The sequence below is a fragment of the Oncorhynchus tshawytscha genome, linkage group LG28 (genome assembly GCF_018296145.1).
Source record: "Oncorhynchus tshawytscha isolate Ot180627B linkage group LG28, Otsh_v2.0, whole genome shotgun sequence".
Lineage (NCBI taxonomy): Eukaryota > Metazoa > Chordata > Actinopteri > Salmoniformes > Salmonidae > Oncorhynchus > Oncorhynchus tshawytscha.
The window spans coordinates 13,584,539-13,611,560 of NC_056456.1; the positions used below are offsets into that span (position 1 = coordinate 13,584,539).

General features: G+C 44.5%; 1 protein-coding gene across 7 annotated transcripts in view; it reads left to right on the plus strand.

Moving 5' to 3' along the window:
* Nucleotides 1-27,022, plus strand: part of rock1 (Rho-associated, coiled-coil containing protein kinase 1) — a 70,874-nt gene that overhangs the window by 35,637 nt on the left and 8,215 nt on the right. For 6 of the 7 annotated variants that reach the window (XM_024391322.2, XM_024391317.2, XM_024391319.2 and 3 more), the window contains exons 3-27: nt 6,552-6,652; nt 6,846-6,983; nt 7,187-7,362; nt 7,606-7,690; nt 8,511-8,655; nt 11,033-11,171; nt 11,746-11,837; nt 13,455-13,614; nt 15,747-15,816; nt 16,420-16,508; nt 16,698-16,746; nt 16,904-17,039; nt 17,979-18,070; nt 18,741-18,987; nt 19,811-19,917; nt 20,336-20,486; nt 20,887-21,047; nt 21,353-21,537; nt 22,338-22,407; nt 22,495-22,598; nt 22,788-22,953; nt 23,161-23,254; nt 23,409-23,497; nt 23,664-23,855; nt 24,156-24,321. In XM_024391322.2, coding sequence (XP_024247090.1) covers nt 6,552-6,652; nt 6,846-6,983; nt 7,187-7,362; nt 7,606-7,690; nt 8,511-8,655; nt 11,033-11,171; nt 11,746-11,837; nt 13,455-13,614; nt 15,747-15,816; nt 16,420-16,508; nt 16,698-16,746; nt 16,904-17,039; nt 17,979-18,070; nt 18,741-18,987; nt 19,811-19,917; nt 20,336-20,486; nt 20,887-21,047; nt 21,353-21,537; nt 22,338-22,407; nt 22,495-22,598; nt 22,788-22,953; nt 23,161-23,254; nt 23,409-23,497; nt 23,664-23,855; nt 24,156-24,321 — 3,204 coding nt within the window. The remainder of the gene's footprint in view (nt 1-6,551; nt 6,653-6,845; nt 6,984-7,186; nt 7,363-7,605; nt 7,691-8,510; nt 8,656-11,032; nt 11,172-11,745; nt 11,838-13,454; nt 13,615-15,746; nt 15,817-16,419; nt 16,509-16,697; nt 16,747-16,903; nt 17,040-17,978; nt 18,071-18,740; nt 18,988-19,810; nt 19,918-20,335; nt 20,487-20,886; nt 21,048-21,352; nt 21,538-22,337; nt 22,408-22,494; nt 22,599-22,787; nt 22,954-23,160; nt 23,255-23,408; nt 23,498-23,663; nt 23,856-24,155; nt 24,322-27,022) is intronic. The other variant, XM_024391316.2, reaches the window with a different exon arrangement.

The window sequence follows — 27,022 nt, forward strand, 5'->3', positions numbered from 1 at the left end:
GAATCTGTGACTTCCACCATGTAGAACACGCGCACCAGCGTTTCCCCTAGGATTTTTTCCAGCAGTGGCGACAAAGTTAGCATAGGTGGGGGGTGGTGGTGAGTGTGGCCAATGGCGCAATCTCCGATCAACATTTTTAGAGGCTTTCCTCTTGGCTGCAGAGACACAATTTAGCTGTTTCAAAGAGAAGTTCCTGCAAATCTACACATTTTGCCATGGGGTTGAGAGAATTTGCTGTTTTTAAAGCTAATTTTCTGCATTTCTACACAGCATGAGCCTTGGCAAAATATCTGAGTGACTAAAACATAACAACAAAATCAATAGGGGCCCCATGATCATTTTAGATTCTCCCCGATGGTTATTTTTTTCACCCCAATTTTGTGATATCCAATTGGTAGTTAGTCTTGTCCCATCGCCGCAACTCCCATACGGACCCGGGAGAGGCGAAGGTCGAGGGCCGTGCGTCCTCCGAAACACAACCGCCCCAAGCCGCACTGCTTCTTGACACACTGTTCGCTGAACTCGGAAGCCTACCGAACCAATGTGTCGAAGGAAACACCGTACACCTGGCGACTGTCTCAGTGTGCATGCACCTGGCCCGGCCTGCCACAGGAGTCGCTAGAGCGCGATGGGACAAGGACATCACGGCCGGCCGAACCCTCCCCTAACCCGGCAGATGTTGGGCCAATTGTGTGCCGCCTCATGGGTCTCCCGGTTGCGACACAGCCCGGTATTGAACCCGGGTCTGTAGTGACGCCTGCGATGCCTGTCGTTTTTATTTTGGTGATTTTAGTTCTGATGATGTTATAAAATAATATAGCGATCCATTATCTTTTCTATATGTTTTATCTGGCTTTTGTCGTTTAAGTTCACACTTTTTATATTGAGTCGCGGCAACGATTTAGCAGTGGCGGCAGGAGAGATTGGAGGCTGTTTTTAGGTCACTGCCTCGCCTCTGTCCAGTCCCGGGTATAATTGTCTGCAGCTTAGCCCACTCAGGGTCCCCAACAAAGGGGCTTTCATGAGTGGCTGGTGACCCACATGGTGTCTATCATGACACATTCCCTTCACCACTACACCCTCTATGACTGTAAAACTTATGCTATGGCATTTTTACACATGGACTCTCGTCATTTGTGTTAGTGTCTCTATGATGACAATTCTTCACAAACTGTTCATTGTATTAGAAACAAACTATTGTTGAATTAGTCTACTTGGTACTTTTTTCACGTTCAACTCGGGCTGGGTGATATACCGTATTTTACTATATACCAGTATTCTTGCACCACCCGCTTTGGGTTTTTAATTTACTTTCTATAATGGTATTTTTAATGTTTCAAAAAAATGAAATGTGATACTGAAGTCCAGCGCGTGTAGTGTCTGTTTTTATAGTTTCCTCCAATTGCTATTGGTCATCTTTCTCCCCCTCTTGCTGCATACCACTTCCCACACCAAGCCCTGCCCTCTGTCACTCAAGGAGAGAGCAGTTGCTCAACCAGGGAGTCATGAGCACTTTTTTTCCCTTCAATTTTCACTTCTTCATGGTCAGATAGATGCGACAAGATGTTGGTGACAACTAGTGACGGGCAATTTGAAATTATTTCAGTATTTGAATAACATAATGATATCCGGATAGTTGAAATACATGTTTTCAATTATTTTAATCTTTTTTATTTTACTTCAATGGAGACTTGCTCACGCAACTCAGGAGGAACCGCCGGTAGTGGTGTGCAGGTCAGCTGTTTGTTCACCTGCTCCTGCCTGCAATTACTAATAACGCATCTGAAATCTGAAAACGCCTGACTATTTGTGATAGTGTAAATCTGAGGCCCGCACCTAACCCCCCCCAAAATATATATATATATTTTTTTTTTGGGGGGACAGGGGTTGCAGGATTTTGTTTTGTCATTTAGATATGTTTCTGCTTATAATTTCAGACATATTGGTAGGCTATTTGTTATTCAACTTGTCTATAATTAGATACATATAGCTTCTCTTTTGTCATATGTTGCCCTAGAAGACGAAATAAACCATTGCTCAACAGAATGTGGTTGAAATACTATCATATTTTATGAAGACAGCACCTCTACAGATCGTATCTAACGGAGCATTGCATTCTCAAGATGCAGAAAGAAATGAATCATTATTCTCCACTCCTGTTCCCAAGTAGAAATGTTCCTCATTTGGTGTATAATTTTACTGCATGAAATGCTTAATTCAGCAGAGGTTAAGACTATAGCCCTGTTCGCACGGTACGAATATTACCAGAGAACGTTGGTTATGTATTTGTTACCCCAGAATATCTGTTATTCCAGAGAAGGATTTGACGGGATACGTTTTTTTCCAACCTGCCCCCTGTAATTGGGTTTAGTGTCGCTATAATATTTGCATTGAGGAAGTGTGATCAATATCATTAGGATATTTTAGCTATCCGCAGTAGCCATCCTAAATGCCCCCCAGCCTTTAGATGTGAGCTAAACGGCTAACTACAAATCACATTTTATTTACCAAATACAACAGGTTTAGACTTTACAGTGAAATGCTTACTTACAAGCCCTTACTAACCAACAATGCAGTTAAAAAATAAAAATAAAAGATTAACAAGGAATATAATACAAAAAAAAATTACGAAATGAAAGTTACATAATTAAAGAGCAGCAGTAAAATAACAATAGCGAGGCTATATACAAGGGGCACTGGTTAGTCGAGGTAATATGTACATGTAGGTAGAGTTATAAAAGTGACTGCATAGATAATAACAGAGTAGCAGCAGTGTAGGAGAGGGGGGGTCAATACAAATAGTCTGGGTAGTCTTTTGATTAGTTGTTCAGGAGTCTTATGGCTTGGGGGTAGAAGCTGTTATGGAGCCTTTTGGTCCTAGACTTGGCGCTCCAGTACCGCTTGCCATGTGGTAGCTGAGAGAACAGTCTATGACCTGGATGGCTGGAGTCAATTTTTAGGGCCTTCCTCTGACACTGCTTGGTCTAGAGGTCCTGGATGGCAGGAAGCTTGGCCCCAGTGATGTACTGGCCTGTACGCACTACCCTCTAGTGCCTTGCGTTGGCCGAGCAGTTGCCATACCAGGCAGTGATGCAACCAGTCAGGAAGCTCTATATGGTGCAGCTGTATAAGTTATCCTTTTGAGGATTTGAGGACCCTTGCCAAATCTTTTCAGTCTCCTGAGGGGGAATAGGTTTTGTTGTGCTCTTCACGACTGTCTTGGTGTGCTTGGACCTTGTTAGTTTGTTGGTGATGTGGACACCAAGGAACTTGAAGCTCTCAACCTGCTCCACCACAGCCGCATCGATGTGAATGGGGGTGTGCTCGGTCCTACTTTTCCTGTAGTCCACAATCATCTCCTTTGTCCTTGGTCACTTTGAGGGAGAGGTTGTTTTTCCTGGCACCACACGGCCAGATCTCTGACCTCCTACCACTGTTGTTATCGGCAAACTTAATGATGGCATTTGGAGTCGTGCCTGGCCGTGCAGTCATGAGTGAACAGGGAGTACAGGAGGGGACTGAACACGCACCCCTGAGGGACCCCTGTGTTGAGGAACAGCGTGGCGGATGTGTTGTTACCTACCCTTACCACCTGGGGGTTGCCCGTCAGGAAGTCCAGGATCCAGTTGCAGAGGGAGGTGTTTAGTCCCATGGTCCTTAGCTTAGTGATGAGCTTTGAGGGCACTATGGTGTTGAACACTGAGCTGTTGTCAATGAATAGCATTCTCACATAGGTGTTCCTTTAGTCCAGATGTTAAAGGGCATTGTGAAGTGCAATAGAGATTGCATCATCTGTGGATCTGTTGATGCTGTATGCAAATTGGAGTGGGTCTAGGGTTTCTGGGATAATGGTGTTGATGTGAGCCATGACCAGCCTTTCAAAGCACTTCATGGCTACAGACGTGAGTGCTACTTGTCTGTAGTAATTTAGGCCGGTTACCTTAGTGTTCTTGGGCACAGGGACTATTGTTGTCTGCTTGAAACATGTTGGTATTATAGACTCAGACAGGGAAAGTTTGAAAATGTCAGTGAAGACACTTTAAAAAAAATTTAGGCTATGGATGAGAAAGTGAATTTGTTCCAAATGTTTAGCTCAGTTGTATGCTGCTTTGCGATCTATTAAAAGCAGGGGTTGCATTAAATATCAAATCAAATGTATTTATATAGCCCTTATTACATCAGCAGATATATCAAAGTGCTGTACAGAAACCCAGCCTAAAACCCCAAGCACGCTATTAATTTATCTGTCTGCTAGTTTATTTTCTTAGCAAATGCTGGCTGAAGGTAATTGTGTTAGCCGTGAATGCTAATTGCTAGTTAGCTGGCTAGCTAGTAGGGATCTGAACAATGGAAAATGTTTCTGAATGTTTAAACTGACATTTAAAAAAATGTTTTTTTTCCCTTAAAATTATAAGAAAGGAATATAATTCCACGTGAATTCACACTCCAGCGTCGCTGCTAGAGCAACAGTTTGGTCTCATGATGCGTCCCTTTCGGATGGTTATGCGTTGCACCTGGACTACCATTACTGTACCTCAATTTCAACGGGCAAAGTTAACACTTCTTTCTCGTTTAACTTCTTAAAGTATTGCCATACAGGACTTTGCTGATGTCGCTTGCCTTTCTCTGCCATTGTTCCAACTGTTAACGATGCTAACTAGGCAAGTCAGTTAAGAACAAATTCTTATTTACAATGACGGCCGGCCAAACCGCCCTATGGGACTCCCAATCATGGCCGGTTGTGATACAGCCTGGATGTCGCGGTGGAGTGTCGACTCCAAAATAATTGATTGCTCAACTCCTTACACATAGACTCAATTATATATTTTTTTGCCCATATCATGCAGCTCTGCGTGTGGAAATTAAAACGAAAGTCCAGGAAATGCAGAAATTGGTTAAAATGCTGCAATATTGTTGTTGGATTGAGCATTATAAAACTGTGTGTTGCCACCCTGGTGTCATGAACTAATCATAAAGCATATTTTGAACTTTTATTATTCAAAAACATAAAATAACATGAATTAGAAAAATAAGTTCAACAGCCAAGTGTTGGAGAGGCCTCGATGGACATTAATGGACTAGCTGTGTTGTGAGGGGGACTTGTTGCCAATGGGATGCTTCCCCTCTGGGGTTCTGTACTCCTTGTACTGCTAGTGCTCTCTTTCTTACAAACTGCTAGCCCATGACATGTAGTCCAATCATATTCTTTATCACACATAAGCCTATACACATAGACTCAGTCACATTAGCCGACAGCACAAACACGTGATTTAAAGCTGGAATCCGTAGTGGTGAAACTACCACGCCCGTTTAGGATATTATATTACTTCAAACCACAAACCGTTTTCTTCCCCTCGGGCATCATTGCACATCATTGCTCGATAGAACAGAAGAGTATTTACGACAAAAATATTCATCACGAATTGCCTCCGCTCTGTTTACATAAACAAAACAATGACAATGAGCCTGGGGCGACCAGTGGTGTTGGTTCACCTGATGCGGATCTCGGCTTAAATGCTTCTCAAAATGTATTTTAATCCCGTTTTTTCAATACCATTTCTCAAGTAAGGATCATGTTCTTTACCTTCTTGAAACTGTAACTGCTGGAAATGACTGCATCAAAATGTTCTGATTTTAATGGTCCATGGCTTTATTTTGTAGATCAATTGAACTGTGATATGGATACGGTGACACTGGACTCTGGCGCAGTGGAAATGTGTTCTCTGGATGAATGAATCACGCTTCACCTTCTGGAAATCAGTCGGAATAATCTAGGTTTGGCGGGTGCTAGGTGAACTCTACCTGCCCCGATGCATAGTGCCAACTGTAAAGTTTGGTGGAGGAGGAATAATGTCTGCGGCTGTTTTTCATGGTTCGGACTAGGCCCATTTGTTCCAGGCAAGGGAAATCTTAACGCTACAGATTACAGTGGCATTCTAGACGATTCTGTGCTTCCGATTTTGTGGCAACAGTTTGGGGAAGGCCCTTTCCTGTTTCAGCATGGCAATGCCCCCGTGCACAAAGTGAGGTCCATACAGGTCTTTCGAGATCGGTGTGGAAGAACTGGACTGGCCTGCACATAGCCCTGACCTCAACCCCATCGAACACCTTTGGGATGAGTTGGAACACCGACTACGAGCCAGGCCTAATCGCCCAACATCGTTGCCCGACCTCACTAATGCTCTTGTGGCTGAATGGAAGCAAGTTCCCGCAGCAATGTTCCAACATTTAGTACAAGGCCTTCCCAGAAGAGTGGAGGCTGTTATAGCAACAAAGGGGGAACCAACTCCATATGAATGCCCATGATTTTGTAATGAGCTGTTCGACAAGCAGGTGTCCACATACTTTTGGTCATGTCGTGTACTTCAGATATTCAGTGAGGGTACTGACAGGTTTTCATCTGCTGTTGAGCCTTTTTTTTCCTATTCTGAATTCTCAGTCAGTGGACAAAAGCCTCCTTTAGTCATACTCACTAATCAACCCAGTTTACTAATGATAAACCCTTGCCCTGCTCTAACTGGTTTCCTCTTAATGTCATCTCTCCTCCTCAGATAAGGACACCATCAGTAAGATCCGGGACCTGCGGATGAAAGCAGAGGACTATGAGGTGGTCAAGGTTATCGGGAGGGGTGCTTTTGGAGAAGTGCAGTTGGTGAGGATAACCATTATGGTTATGCTAATTTGTCCTCCAGTGAATTACATCAACTGTCATTTGTCTGTCTGCTTGCCCATTTTTATAAATCTGGTGCAGACGTATGAAATAATTACATGGCTTAAGTCTTTGTTTTCATCTGTATGGAAGCCCAATGCACATCCTAAGAAGACTGTTCTCCCGTCTCTCCCAGGTAAGACACAAAGCCACCAGGAAGGTGTACGCCATGAAGCTGCTTAGCAAGTTTGAAATGATCAAAAGGTCGGACTCTGCTTTCTTCTGGGAGGAGAGGGACATCATGGCCTTTGCCAACAGCGCCTGGGTTGTGCAGGTATAGATAATTGAATAACAGTTTATTTTTTATAGCAACTCCCTAGTGTCGTCCTCACTTTGCCTACTAGGAACAATCTGCAAGGAAGCCCGGTGATTGAGTTTCATATAACAGAATATTCATGCAATTTCTAGTTTTGGGTCCTTTAACTGTCCATTCCTCCTACTTATGTTTGGTCACTAACCCTAAGCCCCCCCCCCCAGCTGTTTTATGCATTCCAGGATGACCGTTGCCTCTACATGGTGATGGAGTATATGCCCGGCGGAGACCTGGTCAACTTGATGAGCAACTATGACGTCCCCGAGAAGTGGGCCCGTTTCTACACCGCTGAGGTGGTGCTGGCTCTGGACGGGATCCACGCCATGGGCTTCATACACAGGTATACTTACTGGGCTTCTCTTTCTCTTCGTCTCCACTTCTATGTCAGTTCTGTCGTGGCAGTTCTCGCCATCCTTCCAAAGCCTCCCTGAATTGGAGAAAGCCGCTCTTTCTCTTGACTGGGTCTTGAAAATGGCAGTTTTAATGTACCGTTGTTGGTTTGAGAACGGTTTGGTTGTATAATATCATGTCTTAGGTTCAAGAGGTGCTGGTTTGTTATATTATTGTGTCTTTGTCTTTTCAGGGACGTGAAGCCTGATAACATGTTGCTAGACAAAGCGGGCCACTTGAAGTTGGCAGACTTTGGGACCTGTATGAAAATGAACAAGGTAGCTATCGCACTAGCCTTCTAATTCACCACGACTAAAAATGAGGAGTTAGTTGACAGTTCAACACCTTGTAGAGTAGACTGTAGGTCTTCTCGGATCCCGAAATTGAGATCCGAACCGAATTGGATCTGCGGAATTTCCATCTGACATCAACAGGACCCTTTTTAAAATGTTTAAAAAAATAAAAAAAGATAATACCGGATCCGAGGTAGACCAGATCCAACCCAAAATATGTCAGAGATGGCGGAGAATTTTATCGGACATGACCCAGTTTATCAATAGCCTAGAGATTTACCATTCAAATAAATGATTGTTTTTTTACCAGTCTAATTGATTGTTTGACTGTATAATTGATTTGTTAATGCATACATAAAATAATCTAATCATTGATATGGAACTCAAAAGATCTGTCTGGATTAAGTGCCATCTGAGACGAGCTGATTCGTCTTCTTTTTTTTGCCGTGGTATTTGTTTTGGTATCGACTATTGTGATACTAAACCTGGTATCGAAGTCAACATTCTGGAATGGAGAGAGGGGCAGGCAGGCGGCGGAGAGATATGAATGCTTTTGACTGAACTGACTGCCATGCGTAGCACGATTTAACCGTGCATCCATCTTTAGAACGGTTTAGCAGTTTAACACATTTACTTTCCATTTTTCCTCATCCATATGAGCTACGTAGGGTTACAATTTTTTTGCTTTCTTGTACTGATAGCTTATGCATTTTATGCAGATCGCATTAAGTATTGTACGATGCGAGACACAGCTGTGTTTTATAAATACGGTAGTGTAGCAGTATAATATGAGGCTGTGTTTCAGGATGGTATGGTACGATGCGACACCGCAGTGGGAACACCAGACTACATTTCGCCAGAGGTACTAAAATCCCAGGGAGGAGATGGATATTACGGCCGGGAATGTGACTGGTGGTCCGTGGGAGTCTTCCTGTACGAAATGCTCGTTGGTGAGTCGCAATACGTGCCTTTTTCTCACACTGTTACGATGGGAAACAAACTGATCATATGAACTTGTTGTAGTTCTGGAGCAGAGTATTCCCATTAACTTGCAGACAGGACATAACAAAATTCTCCTGGTTAGTTCTTAACATCTTTCCCTTGTTTTGTCATGTTGTGTAACCCTGCACTAAAGGAACCATGAAATCCATACTATACAATGATGAAGTTGAAAATAATACTATCATGTGTTTTCACATTGGCCACTGGTTGCGTATCACATGCCTGATTTATTTTATTAGGATCCCCATTAGCTGTTGCAAAAGCAGCGCTACTTTTCCTGAGGTCCACACAAAACCATGACAATACAGAACATCAATAGACAAGAACAGCTCAAGGACAGAACTATATATATATATATAAATATATATTAAATATATATTAAATATATATATATATATATATAATAAATAAATAAATAAATATATATATATTAAATAAATAAATATATATATATTAAATAAATAAATAAATATATATTAAATAAATAAATAAATATTTATTTATTTATTTATTTTAAAAGGCACATGTAGCATAGATATCAATGCATACACACAAACTATCTAGGTCAAGAAAACAACATTTCACACACACTGAACCTGGTTGGATGTGACCTCTGGAATGACCTGGGGCTTCCAGTGTTGTTGTTTATTTGTCGCGTGTGCTTTTCCAGTATGTTTATTTGTGATGGTTTTGTCGGAACTTATTGTAGACATTCCAGGAACCTAAAAGAAGTGGATAGGATGTTTTAACCGGCAGATCCAAAGATTATGGTTCGGCATATGGATCAAAATGGGTTAAGGTGAAAGGTCGACGTAAAGTTAAGGAGGTAGCAAACCACCTTTGTGAACCATTGAAAATCTGGCTGTATATACAGTGCATTCGTGAAGTATTACAGACCTCTTGACATCGTTACGTTAATGTCTTCTTCTAAAATTGATTAAATACCCCCCCTCAATCTACAAACATTACCCAATAATGACAGAGTAAGTACAGGTTTAAAAAAAATGTTTTTGCAAATGTATTAATAATAAACAACTGAAAATACATTTACCTAAGTATTTAGTTCCTTTAGTCAGGTACTTTGTTGATGCACCTATGGCAGTGATTACAGCATTGAGTCTTCTTGGGTATGACGCTACAAGCTTGGCACACCTCTATTTGGGAATTTTACCCCCATTCTTCTCTGCCGATCCACTCAAGCTCTGTCAGGTTGAATGGGGAGTGTTACTGCACAGCTATTTTCAGGTCTCCTTATGTGTTCGATCGGGTTTGGGACAAGAGACATGTTCCGAAGCCACTCCTGACCTTGTGCTTAGGGTCGTTGTCCTGTTGGAAGGTGAACTTTGGCCCCAGTCAGGTTCTGAGCTCTCTGGAGCAGGTTTTCATCAAGGGTCTCTCTGTACTTTGCTCCGTTCATCTTTCGCTCGATCCTGGCTAGTCTCCCAGTCCCTGCCGCTGAGAATCATCCCCACAGCATGATGCTGTCACCGTAGGGATGGTGGCAGGTTTCCTCCAGATGTGACATCTAGTATCCAGAGAATCTTGTTTCTCATGGTCCGAGTGTACTTTAGGTGCCTTTTGGCAAACTCCAAGCGGGCTGTCATGTGCCTTTTTACTGAGGAGTAGCTTCAGTCTAGCACTCTACCATAAAGCCCTGATTGGTGGAGTCCTGCAGAGATGGTTGTCCTTCTGGAAGGTTCTCTCATCTCCACAGAGGAATTCTGGAGCTCTGTCAGCTTGACCATCGGGTTCTTGGTCACCTCCCTGACCAAGGCCGTTCTCCTATGATTCCTCAGTTTGGCCGAGCGGCCTGCTCTTGATGGTTACAAACTTCTTCCATTTAAGAATGATGGAGGCCACTGTGATCTTGGGGACCTTCAATACTGCAGACATTTTTTTGATACCCTTCCTCAACACAATCCTGTCTCGGAGCTCTACGGTCAATTCCTTCGACCTCATGGCTTGGTTTTTGCTCTGACATGCAACTGTCATCCGTGAGACCTCATGTCCAGTCAATTGAGTTTATCACAGGTGGACAATCAAGTTGTAGAAACATCTCAAGGATGATCAATGGAAACAGGATGCACCTGAGCTCAATTTCGGTCTGAGTACCTAGGTAAATCAGGTATTTGTTTTTTATTTGTAATAAAAAACAAATACCTAATTTGTCATTATGGGGTATTGTGTGTAGATTGATGAGGAAAAACAATTTGATCAATTTTAGAATAAGTTTGTAACAAAATGTGGGAAAGAAAAGGGGTCTGAATACTTTCTGAATGCACTGCACTAGCTAACCCCAATGCCTTTGGTTTTGTGTGCCTATAGGTGACACACCGTTCTATGCTGACTCGTTGGTGGGGACGTACAGTAAGATCATGAACCACAAGAATGCCCTGACCTTCCCTGATGACAGCGACATCTCCAAGGATGCCAAGAACCTTATCTGTGCCTTCCTGACTGACAGGTGAGGATGATGATGATGGTTGTTCAGAGGGGCCCGACTTAGAAAGAGATGTTATAGTCTGAAAGGGATAGTGCGAGATTTATCTACTTGTCCAGTCAGCTTAACTCACTGAAGGAAGTTAACGGTAGTTTTGTACGCAATTGCTAACTAGTTAGCGCAATGACTGGAAGTTTATGGGATCAGCTAGCATTGTGCCGACACATCAAACTGCACACAGACAACACAATTGTATCCAGAAGTTCATCTGTCAATTAAGCCCTTTATCTATTTACCCAATCTCGCACTATCCCCCTCTCTGTTTCACCAATGATTTTCCATGTGAACACACAGCTAGAAAGGGAATAGTGTTATGAACTCATTGATTGGATTTGACTTAAGTCCTTGAGAAATGACTTAAACATCGAGCAGTGATCTTTTGAAGAGCTGTCAATCATGTCTAAATGCTTTCACTGGGTTGTGCCCGGAGACTGTTAGATGCAAAGCCATAGACTTAGATTAATAATGGACGTTATCGGTGGACGGCAGAATCGCTAAACTGTACGTCCTCTGTTCCTGTGTTTTAATTTGTCACCAGGGAGGTAAGACTGGGTCGCAACGGGGTGGATGAGATCAAGAGACATCCTTTCTTCAAGAACGACCAGTGGACATGGGAGAACATCCGAGACAGTGAGTTCCGTTCAGGTTTCATGCTTCCTTTGAAGGGGAGGGGCGTTACATTCTGTATTGTTCTGTTGACAAATGTTACAGATAGCCAGACATGCTATAATACCATGTTTTCCAATTGACCTACTAAAGACAGTCACAGGAAAATTCAGAATAAGAACCATTCATTTCATTCAGTATCACAACCACTGAATTCCACGATTTCATTGTGTGAACCTAGATGGTTGATTTTGAGGGTGAGAATGGGGAGGAAAGCTTTCCTCGGTCATGTCCAGTAGGTAGGAAAAAAACAATTTTGAAACTGGGAGGTACCTACCTAAACTTGTCCAATAAGAATGGCTCATTTTGGTTTTCTGTTGCAAATAGTTTTTGCTGCGGTGTACCCTACTGAACAGGAGCCTGGCATTAGTATTCATGTGGTCTCCGGCTACAACAGAGAGATTAGAGGCGGGATGCTAAATGTAAATCGAGTGGCTGTAGCAGCTCTCAGGATCGCTTGAGCTTTCAAAAGTCTGCATTTTCAAAACGCAGACCAACCAAAAAGCTGCGTTTTTTAATAGATTTCATATACATGGGTCCTCTCAGTGTTCTAGAATGCAGGAAAATGGGCCTCCCGGGTGACGCAGTAGTCTAAGGCACTGCATCGCAGTGCTAGCTGTGCCACCAGAGACTCTGGGTTCGCGCCCCTCCAAAAAGAAAACATTTGATAAGTGTTGACACACTCATGAAAATTGGCTAATCAAACACTGGTTCGAACCCAAGCAAACAAACTAGAGTGAAAACGGCGACATGGCAAACGTTCTGAATGTGCACACGCATCCTATCTTACGTCCTCATTTCCACTCCCTCCGTTTTTCTCGATTTTCTCCTTTCGGCAGCCTGGTCAAAAATGGTTTTCCCTTATCAAAGTAAAAAATTTGGGACTACGGAGCCCTCATTTTAAATTTTAATTTGTGTCTGTGGGTTCTGGGAGCTGCAACCCCTTTCAGCGGGAACACTGGACTTTGGGAGGACCACAGAAAGCTCCCCGAGCTGAGCGTGTGCTGGGAACACGTTGCAAAGACCATTGACAGAGACACCAGCCGGGCACACCCTCCCTGCAGAGAGAGTGGTTGTCAGCGAGAGGTTGGGGAGGATGGATGAGACTTTTCAGATAATTGCAGCGGGTCTATTTAAATATAAAAAATTCTGCGTGAATGTGACCCCTGGCTCTTTACCGGGTTTATATGAAGTCATCTGAAGCGCTGCGGTCAGCGCTTTGGCTGGGACCCACTGGCCCTGCTCCGGCCTACTCTGCCATGGCACCAGCTGTCCTAGCTAATACGTCGTACTGTGTCAACTGTCAGACTGAATGCTTGTGTTTTATAGTTGATGCATTTGATCTCCAAGCAACCTAGCCTGCATCCAAATGTATGCTAGATTGACAAGATACTGTTTTATATAATCTAATGGGGGAGGTGCTTCTTGCCTCAGTTTAGGACGGACATTTCCGCTACAACATGCTCTCAACTCAGTGTGGCTCTGCACCAACTCATAGAAAACTAGTAGAATACCTCTCCATCTGCAGTGAGTCATGTTTCTCTCTTCTCTCCTCCACCTTCTGTCCATCCGTGTTTCCAGCAGCGGCCCCGGTGGTGCCTGAGCTGAGCAGCGACATCGACACCAGTAACTTTGACGACATCGAGGCGGACCGGGGAGACGAGGAGACCTTCCCCATACCAAAGGCCTTCGTGGGCAACCAGCTGCCCTTTGTGGGCTTCACCTACTACAGCAGTCATCAGTAAGTCTTACTCCGCATAGCCAGGCTTCAAACTACTACAGCAATCAGTGATGCTCTTAAGGCCCTTTTTTTCCTGGAGAATTTCCATCGATTTTTAGTCCAAAACGGTGTCCAGTGTATGTATTGGCACTGTCTGCTTAGCCAGGCTTCATCAACTACTGTCAACACTGTTAGTCTTTTCCTAGGCTTTTCCTGGTCAGCTCAGTTGGTCAGAAAAAACATCAAGGCCCCTAACCACAGTCGAAATAGTCAGGCTGCACCTACTGGAGCAATCATCAGTTTGTCTAATGTCAACTACAGTCATCACATTCTAGGCTGCACCTATTAGAACAGGCGTGTTTGTGGGCCGGTTCCGGCCCGTAAACACATTCAATCTGGGCGCGCGGGCGGTTTGAGTAAAACAAGTTTTGTGGATTTATAATGGACCTACTTTTATAGTCTCTTCACTCTGCCCAGCTTGCTAACGGTCATCGAAACGAATGGTAGACTGTCAGGAAGTGTCGGAAATTCTAAAAGCCATGGATATGGGACTATTTATTGCTAATTAAGAGAGGCGAGGAAATATAACCAATTTTAAGTGCGGCCATCCGGACCTCGGTGAACGAATGCGGTCAGCGGGACCAAATTAGTTTGACACCTCTGTACTAGAGCCATTAGCCTTTTTTTTTTATACCGCCACAGAAATACACTGCTCAAAAAAATAAAGGGAACACTAAAATAACACATCCTAGATCTGAATGAATTAAATATTCTTATTAAATACTTTTTTCTTTACATAGTTGAATGTGCTGACAACAAAATCACACAAAAATGATCAATGGTAATCAAATTTATCAACCCATGGAGGTCTGGATTTGGAGTCACACTCAAAATTAAAGTGGAAAACTACACTACAGGCTGATCCAACTTTGATGTAATATCCTTAAAACAAGTCAAAATGAGGCTCAGTAGTGTGTGGCCTCCACGTGCCTGTATGACCTCCCTACAACGCCTGGGCATGCTGTGGTGCAACGTGGCGTTGGTGGATGGAGCGAGACATGATGTCCCAGATGTGCTCAATTGGATTCAGGATTCAGGTCTGGGGAACGGGCGGGCCAGTCCATAGCATCAATGCCTTCCTCTTGCCTTCCTCTTGCAGGAACACACTGACACACTCTGTCACATGTGCTCAGTGTGAACCTGCTTTCATCTGTGAAGAGCACAGGGCGCCAGTGGCAAATTTGCCAATCTTGGTGTTTTCTGGCAAATGCCAAACGTCCTGCACGGTGTTGGGCTGTAAGCACAACCCCCACCTGTGGACGTCGGGCCCTCATACCACCCTCATGGAGTCTGTTTCTGACCGTTTGAGCAAACACATGCACATTTGTGGCCTGCTGGAGGTCATTTTGCAGGGCTCTGGCAGTGCTCCTCCTTGCACAAAGGCAGAGGTAGCGGTCCTGCTGCTGGGTTGTTGCCCTCCTACGGCCTCCTCCACGTCTCCTGATGTACTGGCCTGTCTCCTGGTAGCGCCTCCATGCTCTGGACACTACGCTGACAGACACAGCAAACATTCTTGTCACAGCTCACATTGATGTGCCATCCTGGATGAGCTGCACTACCTGAGCCACTTGTGTGGGTTGTAGACTCCGTCTCATGCTACCACTAGAGTGAAAGCACCGCCAGCATTCAAAAGTGACCAAAACATCAGCCAGGAAGCATAGGTACTGAGAAGTGGTCTGTGGTCACCACCTGCAGAACCACTCCTTTATTGGGGGGTGTCTTGCTAATTGCTTATAATTTCCACCTGTTGTCTATTCCATTTACACAACAGCATGTGAAATGTATTGTCAATCAGTGTTGCTTCCTAAGTGGACAGTTTGATTTCACAGAAGTGTGATTGACTTGGAGTTGTGTTGTTTAAGTGTTCCCTTTATTTTTTTGAGCAGTGTATAATGTAACCTGTTTAAATCACCCAGAGCTTGTTAGACCTGCACACGTGTCAAACCGCAGACTAGGTAACCTGACCTAGATAACAACCACAACATGTTTGACCCAAAGGGATGTGTTTTTGCGGTGTGGTCAGGTCATCCTTGGCTCAGGTCAGGTGTTGCCTCTGACGAGATCTGATCCTCCTGTTGTGGTCTATTCTCCAGGTTTTCCCGGAGCTCCAGCACCAAGAGTGTTGACAAACGCAGCAGCTCCACCAAGGAAGACAAGAGCCATGTGAGTACTCACTTGGATATTAAAACATAGAGACTGTTGCATCTGCAGTTGCGTTACTACTTTCTGTATAGGCAAGTTTATTGGGATGGGCACGGTTAATCTGTTAATTGAATATCCGAACGGATGTTAGTATTAGATTACTTGAGTGGGTTCAGGAATAAATAAATACAAATAAGTGTAGGCCTATTTTAGCAATGGGAAAAGCTTTGTCTAAGTTATCCTTGAGACATTGTTACCTACAAGGGTATACAATCGCATTGAAAAGTGTTAATTCAATAAAATGTGAATGTTGTAATGGTGCATTGAGCTACTGCTGCTATTTCCGACCTTACAATAGTTATTAAAAGGCTCGCACCTAGCAGTTTCCACAGGACCTGACACAGATCAAGACAAAACACTCACCAGAAAACCTTTTCGGTATCAGAATCAGTTCTATAGATGGCGAAAATAGGACTTCTTTCTCACTGTTGCCATTACTCCAAACCACCGGGTTAAAGCAGTCTACTTCTGCCATTTGAATCATGACCCTAGTTTATTGACGTTTTTGTCATTTAGAAGACAAAGAGTATCTGTTTAACGTGTTATACGTTGTTTATCGTTCAGCTGGAGAACCTGCAGAAGAGGATCTACCAGCTAGAAGAACAACTCCACAGTGAGATGCAGCTGAAGGACGAAATGGAGCAGAAGTGCAGGTACACAACCTGCCAATCAGTTCCGATAACTTCCATCTCTAGCTAGACAAATACACAATGCTGGTTTTGAGAGACAAAACAACCCGTCTGTCTTTTTCAAAGAACAATGCGCTTGATCTCAAGTCGTCCCCGCTTTAGAAGACCAAGCAAAGCTATTTTAAACGTGCAAATCTGTGTCTGTCTTTTTAGGGCCTCGAACACAAAGCTTGACAAGATCATGAAAGAGCTGGACGAGGAGGTGAGTGAATATCTCGGATTCTGCGACACAAATGTAGGCGAATGGATAATAACGATCTACGGTAGTCTACAAAATGTGTTTTAAAAAACAACACATAATATAGGGCCGAAATGCTCTGTACTTTGAGGACTTACTCCTGTCCTCCCTTCCCTCCCAGGGCAACGTGAGGAAGGGTGTGGAGGCCAGCATGTCCCTGCTGGAGAAAGACAAGATGATGATCCAGCACCGAGCCACCGAGTACCAAAGAAAGGCCGACCAGGAGGCCGAGAAGAGACGCAACTTGGAGAACGAGGGTAAGGATTGTTTTTGTCCTCTCTCATTCACCCGATCATTTCATCTCTTTTCGATCTGCCCCCGTTTAAGTCCAAACCTCTGTTTTATAATCATGTCTATAACATGTGTTTTTAACACTGATTATGAACAAATATGATCATAGGTGTGTACAGAATGTATTACAGAATGTATTACAGAATGTATACAAGTGGTTTGGCCATTATATTGATAGGGTTTGGACAGGGTTAATGCTACAGTATAATCCATGATAAGCCCCCCCGGGGCTGTAGTGGTTCAAATAACAGATTTTTAACCTTGCCAGCTCGGGTAAGGTGCTCTTGAGCAAGGCACTTAACCCTCATTTTCTCCATGGGCGCCGTACTACTATGGCTGACCCTGTAAAACGACACATTTCACTGCACCTGTCCGGTGTATGTGACAATGCATATATACCTTTGTAGCATCCCTCTCCTCCCTGAAGTTGGGAGCGTCCCAAAATGGCACCCTGTTCCATATAAAGTGGACAGCGTTTGACCGGGGCCCGTAGGGAATAGGGCGCCATTTAGGGCCTAGCCTTGATCTGGCCCGAACAGATGTTTGTCCCAACTGGATTACTACTCACCTTGGCCGAGCAAGACTAGAGCTGCTTGACCCGCTAGTCTGGTTGTCTGCTAGTCTCTGTCCCTCTGACGAGCGGTCTTAACCCAGACACACATCATCTGCGACCCTCCCATTGACTGGGACCAGTGGCTCGCTGTGAATTCAAGCACAACCAGATCCGGTACCATAAACGGAGCACTTTAAATGCAACGCGTGAGCAAGTCCCATGCACAAAATAACAGGTTCTCGATACAGTTAGTTTAGTGTAGCGTCATGTTTCGAAAGGGACGTGTGTGTATGTGTGTGTGTGAAGATTTACTTAATCTTTGATTGACTCCTCTTACTCTCTCTCGTCTCAGTGTCCACTCTGAAGGAGCAGCTTGAGGACATGAGGAAAATCTGCCAAAACTCTCAGGCCTCGAATGACAAGATCCTACAGTTACAAAATCAGGTACAGTATCTCACACACACACACGGCTCTCTTTGATTACCATCCACACAGCACAGGGGTCAGTGTAGTTGTGAGGGGGTTGTTTGAGGTCTGTGTCAATGTAGTAGTCGGCTCATCCAATCAAAGAGTCAATGTCTGTCAAAGGTCAGAATCTGGGGTCAACGGTACAGACGGTGAAGGGGATGTGTGAGGGATGTTAGTTTTGAGGGTTGTGTGAGACGGGTCAAGGAGAGGGCAGGCCAGGTTTTAACCACAGATCAAGGATCAGATTACTCCACTCTAAATCGGAACCTTAACCATGACAAGGATGAACAATATCTGACCCGGTGTCATCACCCTAAGGCTTTGTTGCATTACATGACTGGATGTTTATCAGCAAATTGAAGTCACTTTTTATTTTTATAGAGCAAGTCCTCAGACTATAGAAACAAGGCCTCAGACTGGACTGGTATAGACCTTTCAGAGAGCAGAAGTAGTCTTTGCCTATTAGGTATTATTAGAAGCTTATGATTGGATATCATTCTGTTCACAACATTAGACGTCCTCCCACATGTCGGTTAAGAAACCCAACTGTCTCAATCAACGTTCTGCAGCAACTGAGCGGATCGTCTGTGTCCGGAAGTAATATTGACTCCGAGCTTTCCCTAATGGCCGTTTCCTTGACTGGCAGCTGGAGGAGGCCAATGACCTGCTGCGGGCAGAGTCGGACACGGCGGCGCGGCTGAGGAAGAGCCACACGGAGATGGCCAAGTCCATGAGCCAGCTGGAGGGGCTGAACCGCGAGCTGCAGGAGAAGTGTCGTTCGTCTGAGGGGGGGAGGGCCCAGCTGGAGAAGGAGCTGCTGCAGCTGCAGAGCACGCTTGACTCTGAAAGGAGGTGCTACAGCCAGGGATCAGAGGAGATCCACGAGCTGCAAGGTACCATTTGGCTACATCCTAATTCTCCACACTTCTCCCAAGTGTGTACTTTTTAATCTTTATTCTGATCCCCATTAGCCGACAGCTACTCTTCCTGCGGTCGATACACACAACAACAAATACATATCTAAGCACTCAGCTAAGCATGGTCTCTTACACCAATCAAAGGCTCTTAAATCTATGTAGGGGAGTGCACCAGACAAGGAAAAGGGTGGTGATTTTGGACACTCGGGGCCCAAAGACTGCACTCATTGTTCTATGAGTAAATGTGACTACGACATGACTCTGTGTTTGAGTAAATACGAGGTGTCTGACTGCATGTGTTAGAACTAGAATGGATTCGTGGTCGCCTACACCCATTTTAGTTTGCTTTACAGTAATACCTCAGTCACTCTTACTTAGCTGTTCAACTAACTTCAAATGATCTGAAGTGAACTCACTCGCTGTTTAAGAGACAGCTGGGGATTATTAGCTCCAGTCCTAACCATTCTCATTCATCACATTAGACATGCCCAGGCACTGTCCAATGCCTACAGAACTCTTTGTACAGTAGGAGAGGCTCGGGGGTGAATATATCTGAGGGATTGTGTTGAAATATTGCTCTTAATTCCGAATGAATTTGAAGTGGTACAGAAGTCCACATTGACTAGAAAAATAATACTTTACAGTCCAGACATTTGTAGATGTACAGATATAGTTTTCCAAGTCTTAAAGCTATGCATTCTGCTGCGTTGAGCACGTTGCACAAACCCCTGTTTTGACAGTGACTCTCTGTGTGTGTGTGTGTGTGTGTGTGTGTGTGTGTGTGTGTGTGTGTCTGTAGTGCGGACGACTGGTCTTCAGGAGGACAATAAGAACTTGAAACTCTGCTTGTCCAAAGTGGAGGCGGAACGCAAACAGGCCCAGGAGAGGAGAAACAACCTGGAGAAGGTTTGTACCCTCCCAAGTCTCTCCACACGTCACATACAAACCCATACTATGCGTTCTCCTGCTAACACAAAGTCTCCCGTTGATATCCAGTTACTTGTGAAGTCCACCTACTGTCAGTAGGGGTCCAAATGGAAGTATAAAAATAAATAGAATATAAAATTAAACAGCTGTGCTCCTTATTAGCTTATTTTCTTTTCAATCTTGACAAAGTAAATCTAACATTTTAGACGAATAAAAACATCTTACGGTGGGATAACTAAATGTTCATCTAACTGGTATTTTAGTCCCCTTATTCGCAGTGTCTCTCCCATAAAGATCAGCAGAATTACTGTTTTTCCAGATCAAGATGGACACGCTGCTCGTATGCACATGTCCATTCTTGGGATTCTTTATGCAATTCAGTGTTGTCTCCCAACAGGAGAAGAACAACCTGGAGATTGACCTGAACTACAAGCTGAAGACTCTGCAGCAGCGTTTGGACCAGGAGCACACGGAACACAGAGTGACGCGGGCCCAGCTCACTGACAAATACGAGTCCATTGAAGAGGCCAAGTCAGCTGCCATGCATGGTATTTCTGAGCCTGTGTTGGAGCATACCCTATCTTTCTCCTTTTTCTGTTTGTCGCCCCCCCCCACCTGTACCACTCTTACCCAGGGGGCACTGAATGGAAAGGGGCGGAATTCAGGGAATGTACTCCGCTCCCCTCCATGTGGCATGTTGAGACTTTACCCCCCCCCCACATATTAAAAAGCTGGACCACATCCCACCTTCCAAAAACAGAAATGACTGAGACTGTCTAGCACTGAAGCAACATTTACTTCTCTTCTAGCAGTTGTTGCAGTCCCGACCTTTTTCGATGTAGTTTATTTGAAATGACTGAGCACGAATGTCCTATTAAATCTGTCGGTAAGATCCTCCATAGAATGACGGATGGACAGTTGCAACTGAGTGACACGTCTTCCCTCCAGCGGTGCAGCAGAAGGTGTCGGAGGAGAGCGGGGCGAGGATGCGAGCGGAGAGCAGGGTGGTGGAGGTGGAGAAGCAGTGCTCCATGCTGGAGTTTGACCTTAAGCAGTCAGTGCAGAAGATGGAGCAGCTGATGAAGCAGAAGGAGAGGCTGGAGGACGAGGTGAGCACCACCGGATGTTAACTCGTACTGTCTGGGGTGGATGCCCACGGTCATGTGCTGATAACCTTCAACTTTGCATCACTCATTCAACTGTCGGACTTATCAGACGTCAGTCATGAATGGTTACTAATGGCAAATTTCACAGTAGTTAGGATTCAGGCCCACTGTGAACTTTGGCGAATTTGTTAAAAAAATATATATATTTTTATTTTTTACCCAAGACACAATCTCCTGGTATAACCTGTGTAGTAAGGACATACTGTTTGTGTCCTAACACATGGGGTTCCCTCCCTCTTTCCTCTCAGGTGAAAGGTCTACGGATGCAGCTGGAGCAGGAGTCCAGTAAGAGGCTGCTGGCCCAGAACGAGCTGAAGAGCCGCTCGCAGGAGGCCGACCGGCTGAAGGGCTCAGAGAAGCAGCTGAAGCAGGAGATCAACGCGGCACTAGAGAGCAAACGGTCGCTCGAGTTCCAGCTCGCACAGCTCACCAAGTGAGAATACCCTCCAAAACTAGTCGCATGTTGTCACAGCCCACCACAGTTTGACTTACCCCAAATAGAGTATGTCGAGTTTACCACTAGTCACTCGTACAAGGGCCAGAGATCTTTCCATCCCCCTAATGTTTATTATAGTTGGGATGGGGGTTGGGTGATCTGATCCTAGGTCTGTGGGTAACTTCTAGCTTGGATTCTTAACAGGCCCACATTGAGCATCGTCTCAATGCATGTTACCTCCCTTCCAAATGTGTGCAATACCTTTCAACCACACTTATCCGTCTTCATTAGCTCAACTCTATTCTAAAAGTCTAACATTCTGTAAGAGTCTTTTAGTTTGACGTTTTTCCTTCCTGCAGCTAGCTAATACCGCTTTGGGAGTCAAGACCCTACAATTGGTTGATATTCCAGTAAAAAGGCTCTTATTCCAGCTTAGGGGGTAATTGTGGCAAAGCTGCCCTCTGACAATGTTTACACCACAGGATTAAGGATTAGCCTGGAGTCCAGCTCCTCCCACCAGACTGACTGGACTGTTAATCCGGCTGCAGAGCGTTCTGTAGGTTTCCGCCTACGGAGCTCTGCAAGCAGTGGTGGTGGTGGTATTCCCCAGCTAATTACAGCCCTGGCACATATTGGATAGTACAGTGTCATTAGGTTCATAATCTATACACACATTTTGGGGCTGACAAGCTTGATCGCTTCTTGATGATTTTATCTGAATTTCCCTTTCAACACTGATTTGGTTGTTTTGAAACTCCAATATGTTAAATCGTGTGGTTTGTGTGTCTGTCTTCCAGGCAGTACAGGGGCAACGAGGGACAGATGAGGGAACTTCAGGACCAGCTTGAGGCCGAACAGTATTTCTCAGTGAGTAGGACCCATCTACCCCACTCTCCGATAACCTGGCTCAGTGGCTAATTTAATTGCCATATCTCCTCTCTCTACCCCTCCCAGACGCTTTATAAAACTCAGGTGAAGGAACTGAAAGAGGATATTGAGGAGAGGAACCGGCAGGTCCAGGAAGTTCAAAAGAAGGTGCAGGAGCTGCACAGCGAAAGGTAACAAATCACAAAATGGAAACCGTTATAAATCAGGCATTTGTCAATGTAGCAAGAATGTGTATTGCAATCATACGTTGTACTTCAAATATGGCGTGCATCTTTTTTTTCCACCACTCCTTTCGAATCTCCACGCAGTGATTTATTATTCCATTTTAAACTGTGTGTGTCCATCCTCCCTCCCACCAGGGACTCCCTGTTGGCCCAGCTGGATCTGACAGTGACCAAGGCGGAGTCGGAGCAGCTGGCCAGGGCGCTCCAGGAGGAGCAATACTTTGAGCTGAGCCAGGAGAACAAGAAGACCACGGCCAGACACAAGCAGGAGGGCACCGAGAAGGATGCCACCATCGCACGGGTCAGTTACAGCGTGCCTCAATACACACTGCTCTCCTGCATTGTAAATGAATGTCAGGGAAAATGCATACCTACCCAGGAATAGGGGCGCAGAGGAAACAACAGCTTGGTATACTTTCAATATTGGGATATTTAATGATTGTTTTTGTGTGTCTCAGGCAGCTGTAGAACACCTACATTTTAAACCTCTGACTGCATCTCTCCCCAGCTTGAGGATTCCAACAAAACTCTGACCAAAGATGTGGAGAACCTCAGCAAGGAGAAGGCCGAGCTGAACAACAAGCTTTGCATTCAGGAGGAAGGTAGCGCCAAGACTCAATTGTCATAATTTGGTGTAATTACTATATTCTAGGTCTATGGGTAAGGTCAACATAGGCCCTTGTATGTCCCCGATTGGTCAGTTAGATCCCTGTAAGACTGCCTAGTTTCCTCAGGCTGTACCCTTCTTTCCTGCAGAGTATGCCTCCCAGAAAGAGGAGATTACAAACGCAATCAAGGCCAACTACGAGAAGGTTCTCAGCACAGAGCGCACGCTCAAGACTCAGGTGAAGACACTTTATCCTTACACCACAATTTACATTACAGAATTCTACATCAATAGTTATCCTTATTTACATCCAAACACCTCAACCAGTTGCCCCAATTTGTTATACCTTAACCTTACCTAAACTGGTTACCCTATTTGATCCCAACCCTCAACTGTGTCTCCAGGCGGTGAACAAGCTGGCAGAGATCATGAACAGGAAGGATATGAAGCTGGACACCAAGAAGAAGGGCAACACGACCGACCTGAGGAAGAAGGAGAAGGAGAACCGCAAGCTGCAGCTTGAGCTCAAACAGGAGAAGGACAAGTTCAACCACATGGCCATTAAGTACCAGAAGGAGCTCAGTGAGATGCAGGCGGTCAGTAATACATTGTCATTCAATTGAACAGTGGGGTCAAATTGGTCTGAACATCATCTGACGATGATCATGGGAACATTTAACTAGTAGTATGCTTTAAAATAGTACAAAAAAAAGCACCCTTTTAGGTAAAAGAGTGAGGTAATACGACAGTTAGGAAGATTTAGTCATACATTCCTAATTTAGAACAGAGCTGAAAGTCAATAGTGATAGTCAGTGCTACATTCCTCCTCGACGGTGCTTCTGATCTTCCCTAAAGTGACTGCGTATTCACTGTTTGCCTCTCCTCTTCTACAACAGCAACTGTCCGAGGAGTGCACGTACCGCAACGAGCTGCAGATGCAGCTGGACAGCAAGGAGAGTGACATCGAGCAGCTGAGGGAGAGGCTCAACGACCTGCAGCTGCGCATGGACAACTCCAGCGTCACCAGCCTGCAGATGGACGAGACGGACAGCAACATCGCCGGTAAGTTCACCGCGTGGGTCAACTGACCCGAGGGCAGCTGTGTCAAAGGACGGGCTAGGCCAAACATCCTCAAACACTGTTCGTGATGAGCCACAGCACACATGATTCAGCGAAGGGGGGGGATGATGCTAAGCTGGGACAAAAATCTACAGTACTACAGCTCTCAATGAGCAGGATTTTGGATCACTGAACTAGATGTTTGGTCCATCAGGCTAGCTTTAATGATTCAACACGAACCCTGACATTATTTAAATCTTATCAATCCTAGCCGTTCCAAGTTATTAAACCATTCCATGACTGGTTGAGCTATGACTGTATTGTTCTGAAGCAGTGAAGTACCTAGAGTGCATTCGGAAAGTATTCAGACCCCACATTGTAAGTATCACATATACAGTTGAAGTCGGAAGTTTACATACACTTAGGTTTGAGTCATTAAAACTAATTTTTCAACCACTCCACAAATGTCTTGTTAACTAACTATAGTTTTGGCAATTCGGTTAAGACATCTACTTTGTGCATAATTTTTCCAACAATTGTTTACAGACAGATTATTTCCCTTATAATTCACAATTCCAGTGGGTCAGAAGTTTACATACACTAAGTTGACTGTGCCTTTAAACAGCATGGAAAATTCCAGAAAATGATGTCATGGCTTTAGAAGCTTCTGATAGGCGAATTGACATCATTTGAGTCAATTGGAGGTGTACCTGTGGATGTATTTCAAGGCCGACCTTCAAACTCAGTGCCTCTTTGCTTGACATCATAGGGAGAGAAAAAATTTAAAACACAGAAAAAAAAATTGTAGACCTCCACAAGTCTGGTTCAGGCTTGGGAGCAATTTCCAAATGCCTGAAGGTACCACGTTCATCTGAACAAACAATAGTATGCAAGTATAAACACCAGAGTTTAATGTACTTTGGTGCAAAAGGTGCAAATCAATCCCAGAACAACATCAAAAGGACCTTGTGAAGATGGTACAAAGGTATCTCTATCCACATAACCTGAAAGGCCGCTCAGCAAGGAAGAAGCCACTGCTCCAAAGCCGCAGTAAAAAAAAAGCCAGACTACGGTTTCCAATTGCATATGGGGACAAAGATGGTACATTTTGGAGAAATGTCCTCTGGTCTGATGAAACAAAAATAGAACTGTTTGGCCATAATGACCATTATGTTTGGAGGAAAAGGGGGAGGCTTGTAAGCCGAAGAACACCATCCCAACTGTGAAGCACTGCTGTGGCAGCATCATGTTGTGGGTGTGCTTTGCTGCAGGAGGGACTGGTGCACTTCATAAAATAGATGGCATCATGAGCAAGAGAAAATATGTGGATATATTGAAGCAACATCTCAAGACATCAGTCAAGAAGTTTAAGCTTCGTCGTAAATGGGTCTTCCAAATGGACAATGACCCCAAGCATACTTCTGAAGTTGTGGCAAAATGGCTTAAGGACAACAAAGTCAAGGTATTAGAGTGGCCATCACAAAGCCCTGACCTCAATCCTATAGAAAATTTGTGGGTAGAACTGAAAAAACATGTGCGAGCAAGGAGGCCTACGAACCTGACTCAGTTACACCAGCTCTGTCAGGAGGAATGGGCCAAAATTCACTCAATTTATTGTGGGAAGCTTGTGGAAGGCTACCTGAAACGTTGGACCCAAGTTAAACAATTGAAAGGCAATGCTACCACTGGGAATGTGATGAAGGAAATTAAAGCTGAAATAAATCATTCCCTCTATTTTTCTGACATGTCACATTCTTAAAATAGTGGTGATCCTAACTGACCTAAGACGGGGAATTTTTACTAGGATTAAATGTATTTGGCTAAGGTGTATGTAAACTTCCGACTTCAACTGTACATAAGTATTCAGACCCTCTACTCAGTACTTTGTTGAAGCACCTTTGGCAGTGATTACTGCCTCGAGTGTTCTTGGATATGACGCTACAAGCTTGACACACTTGTATTTGGGAAGTTTCTTCCATTCTTCTGTGCAGATGCTCTCAAGCTCTGTCATGTTGGATGGGTGGGTGTGTCGCTGCACAGCTATTTTCAGGTCTGTCGTGAGATGTTTGACCGTGGTTTAAGTCCGGGATCTGGTTTGGCCATTCAAGGACATTCAGAGACTTGTCCTGAAGCTACTCCTGCGTTGCCTTGGCTGTGTGCTTAGGGTTGTTGTCCTGTTGGAAAGTGAACCTCCACCCCAGTCTGAGGTCCTGAGCACTCTGGAGCAGGTTTTCATCAAGGATCTATCTGTACTTTGCTCTGTTCATCTTTCCCTCGATCTGGACTAGTCTCCCAGTCCTTGCCTCTGAAAAACATCCCCAAAGAGTTCAATCTTGGTTTCATCAGACAAGATAATCTTGTTTCTCATGGTCGGAGAGTCCTTTAGGTCCTTTTGGCAAACTCCCAAGTGGGTTGTCATGTGCCTTTTACTGGTCACTACCATAAAGGCCTAATTGGTGGAGTGCTGCAGACATGGTTGACCTTCTGCAAGGTTCTCCCATCTCCACAGAGGAACTCTGCAGCTCTGTCAGAGTGACCATTTGGTTCTTGGTCACCTCCCTGACCAAGGCCCTTCTCTCCCGATTGCTCGGTTTGGCCTAGCGGCCAGCTCTTGGTGGTTACAAACTTCTTCCATTTAAGAATGATGGAGGCCACTTTGTTCTTGGGTACCTTCAGTACTGCAGACATTTTTTGGTACCCTTCC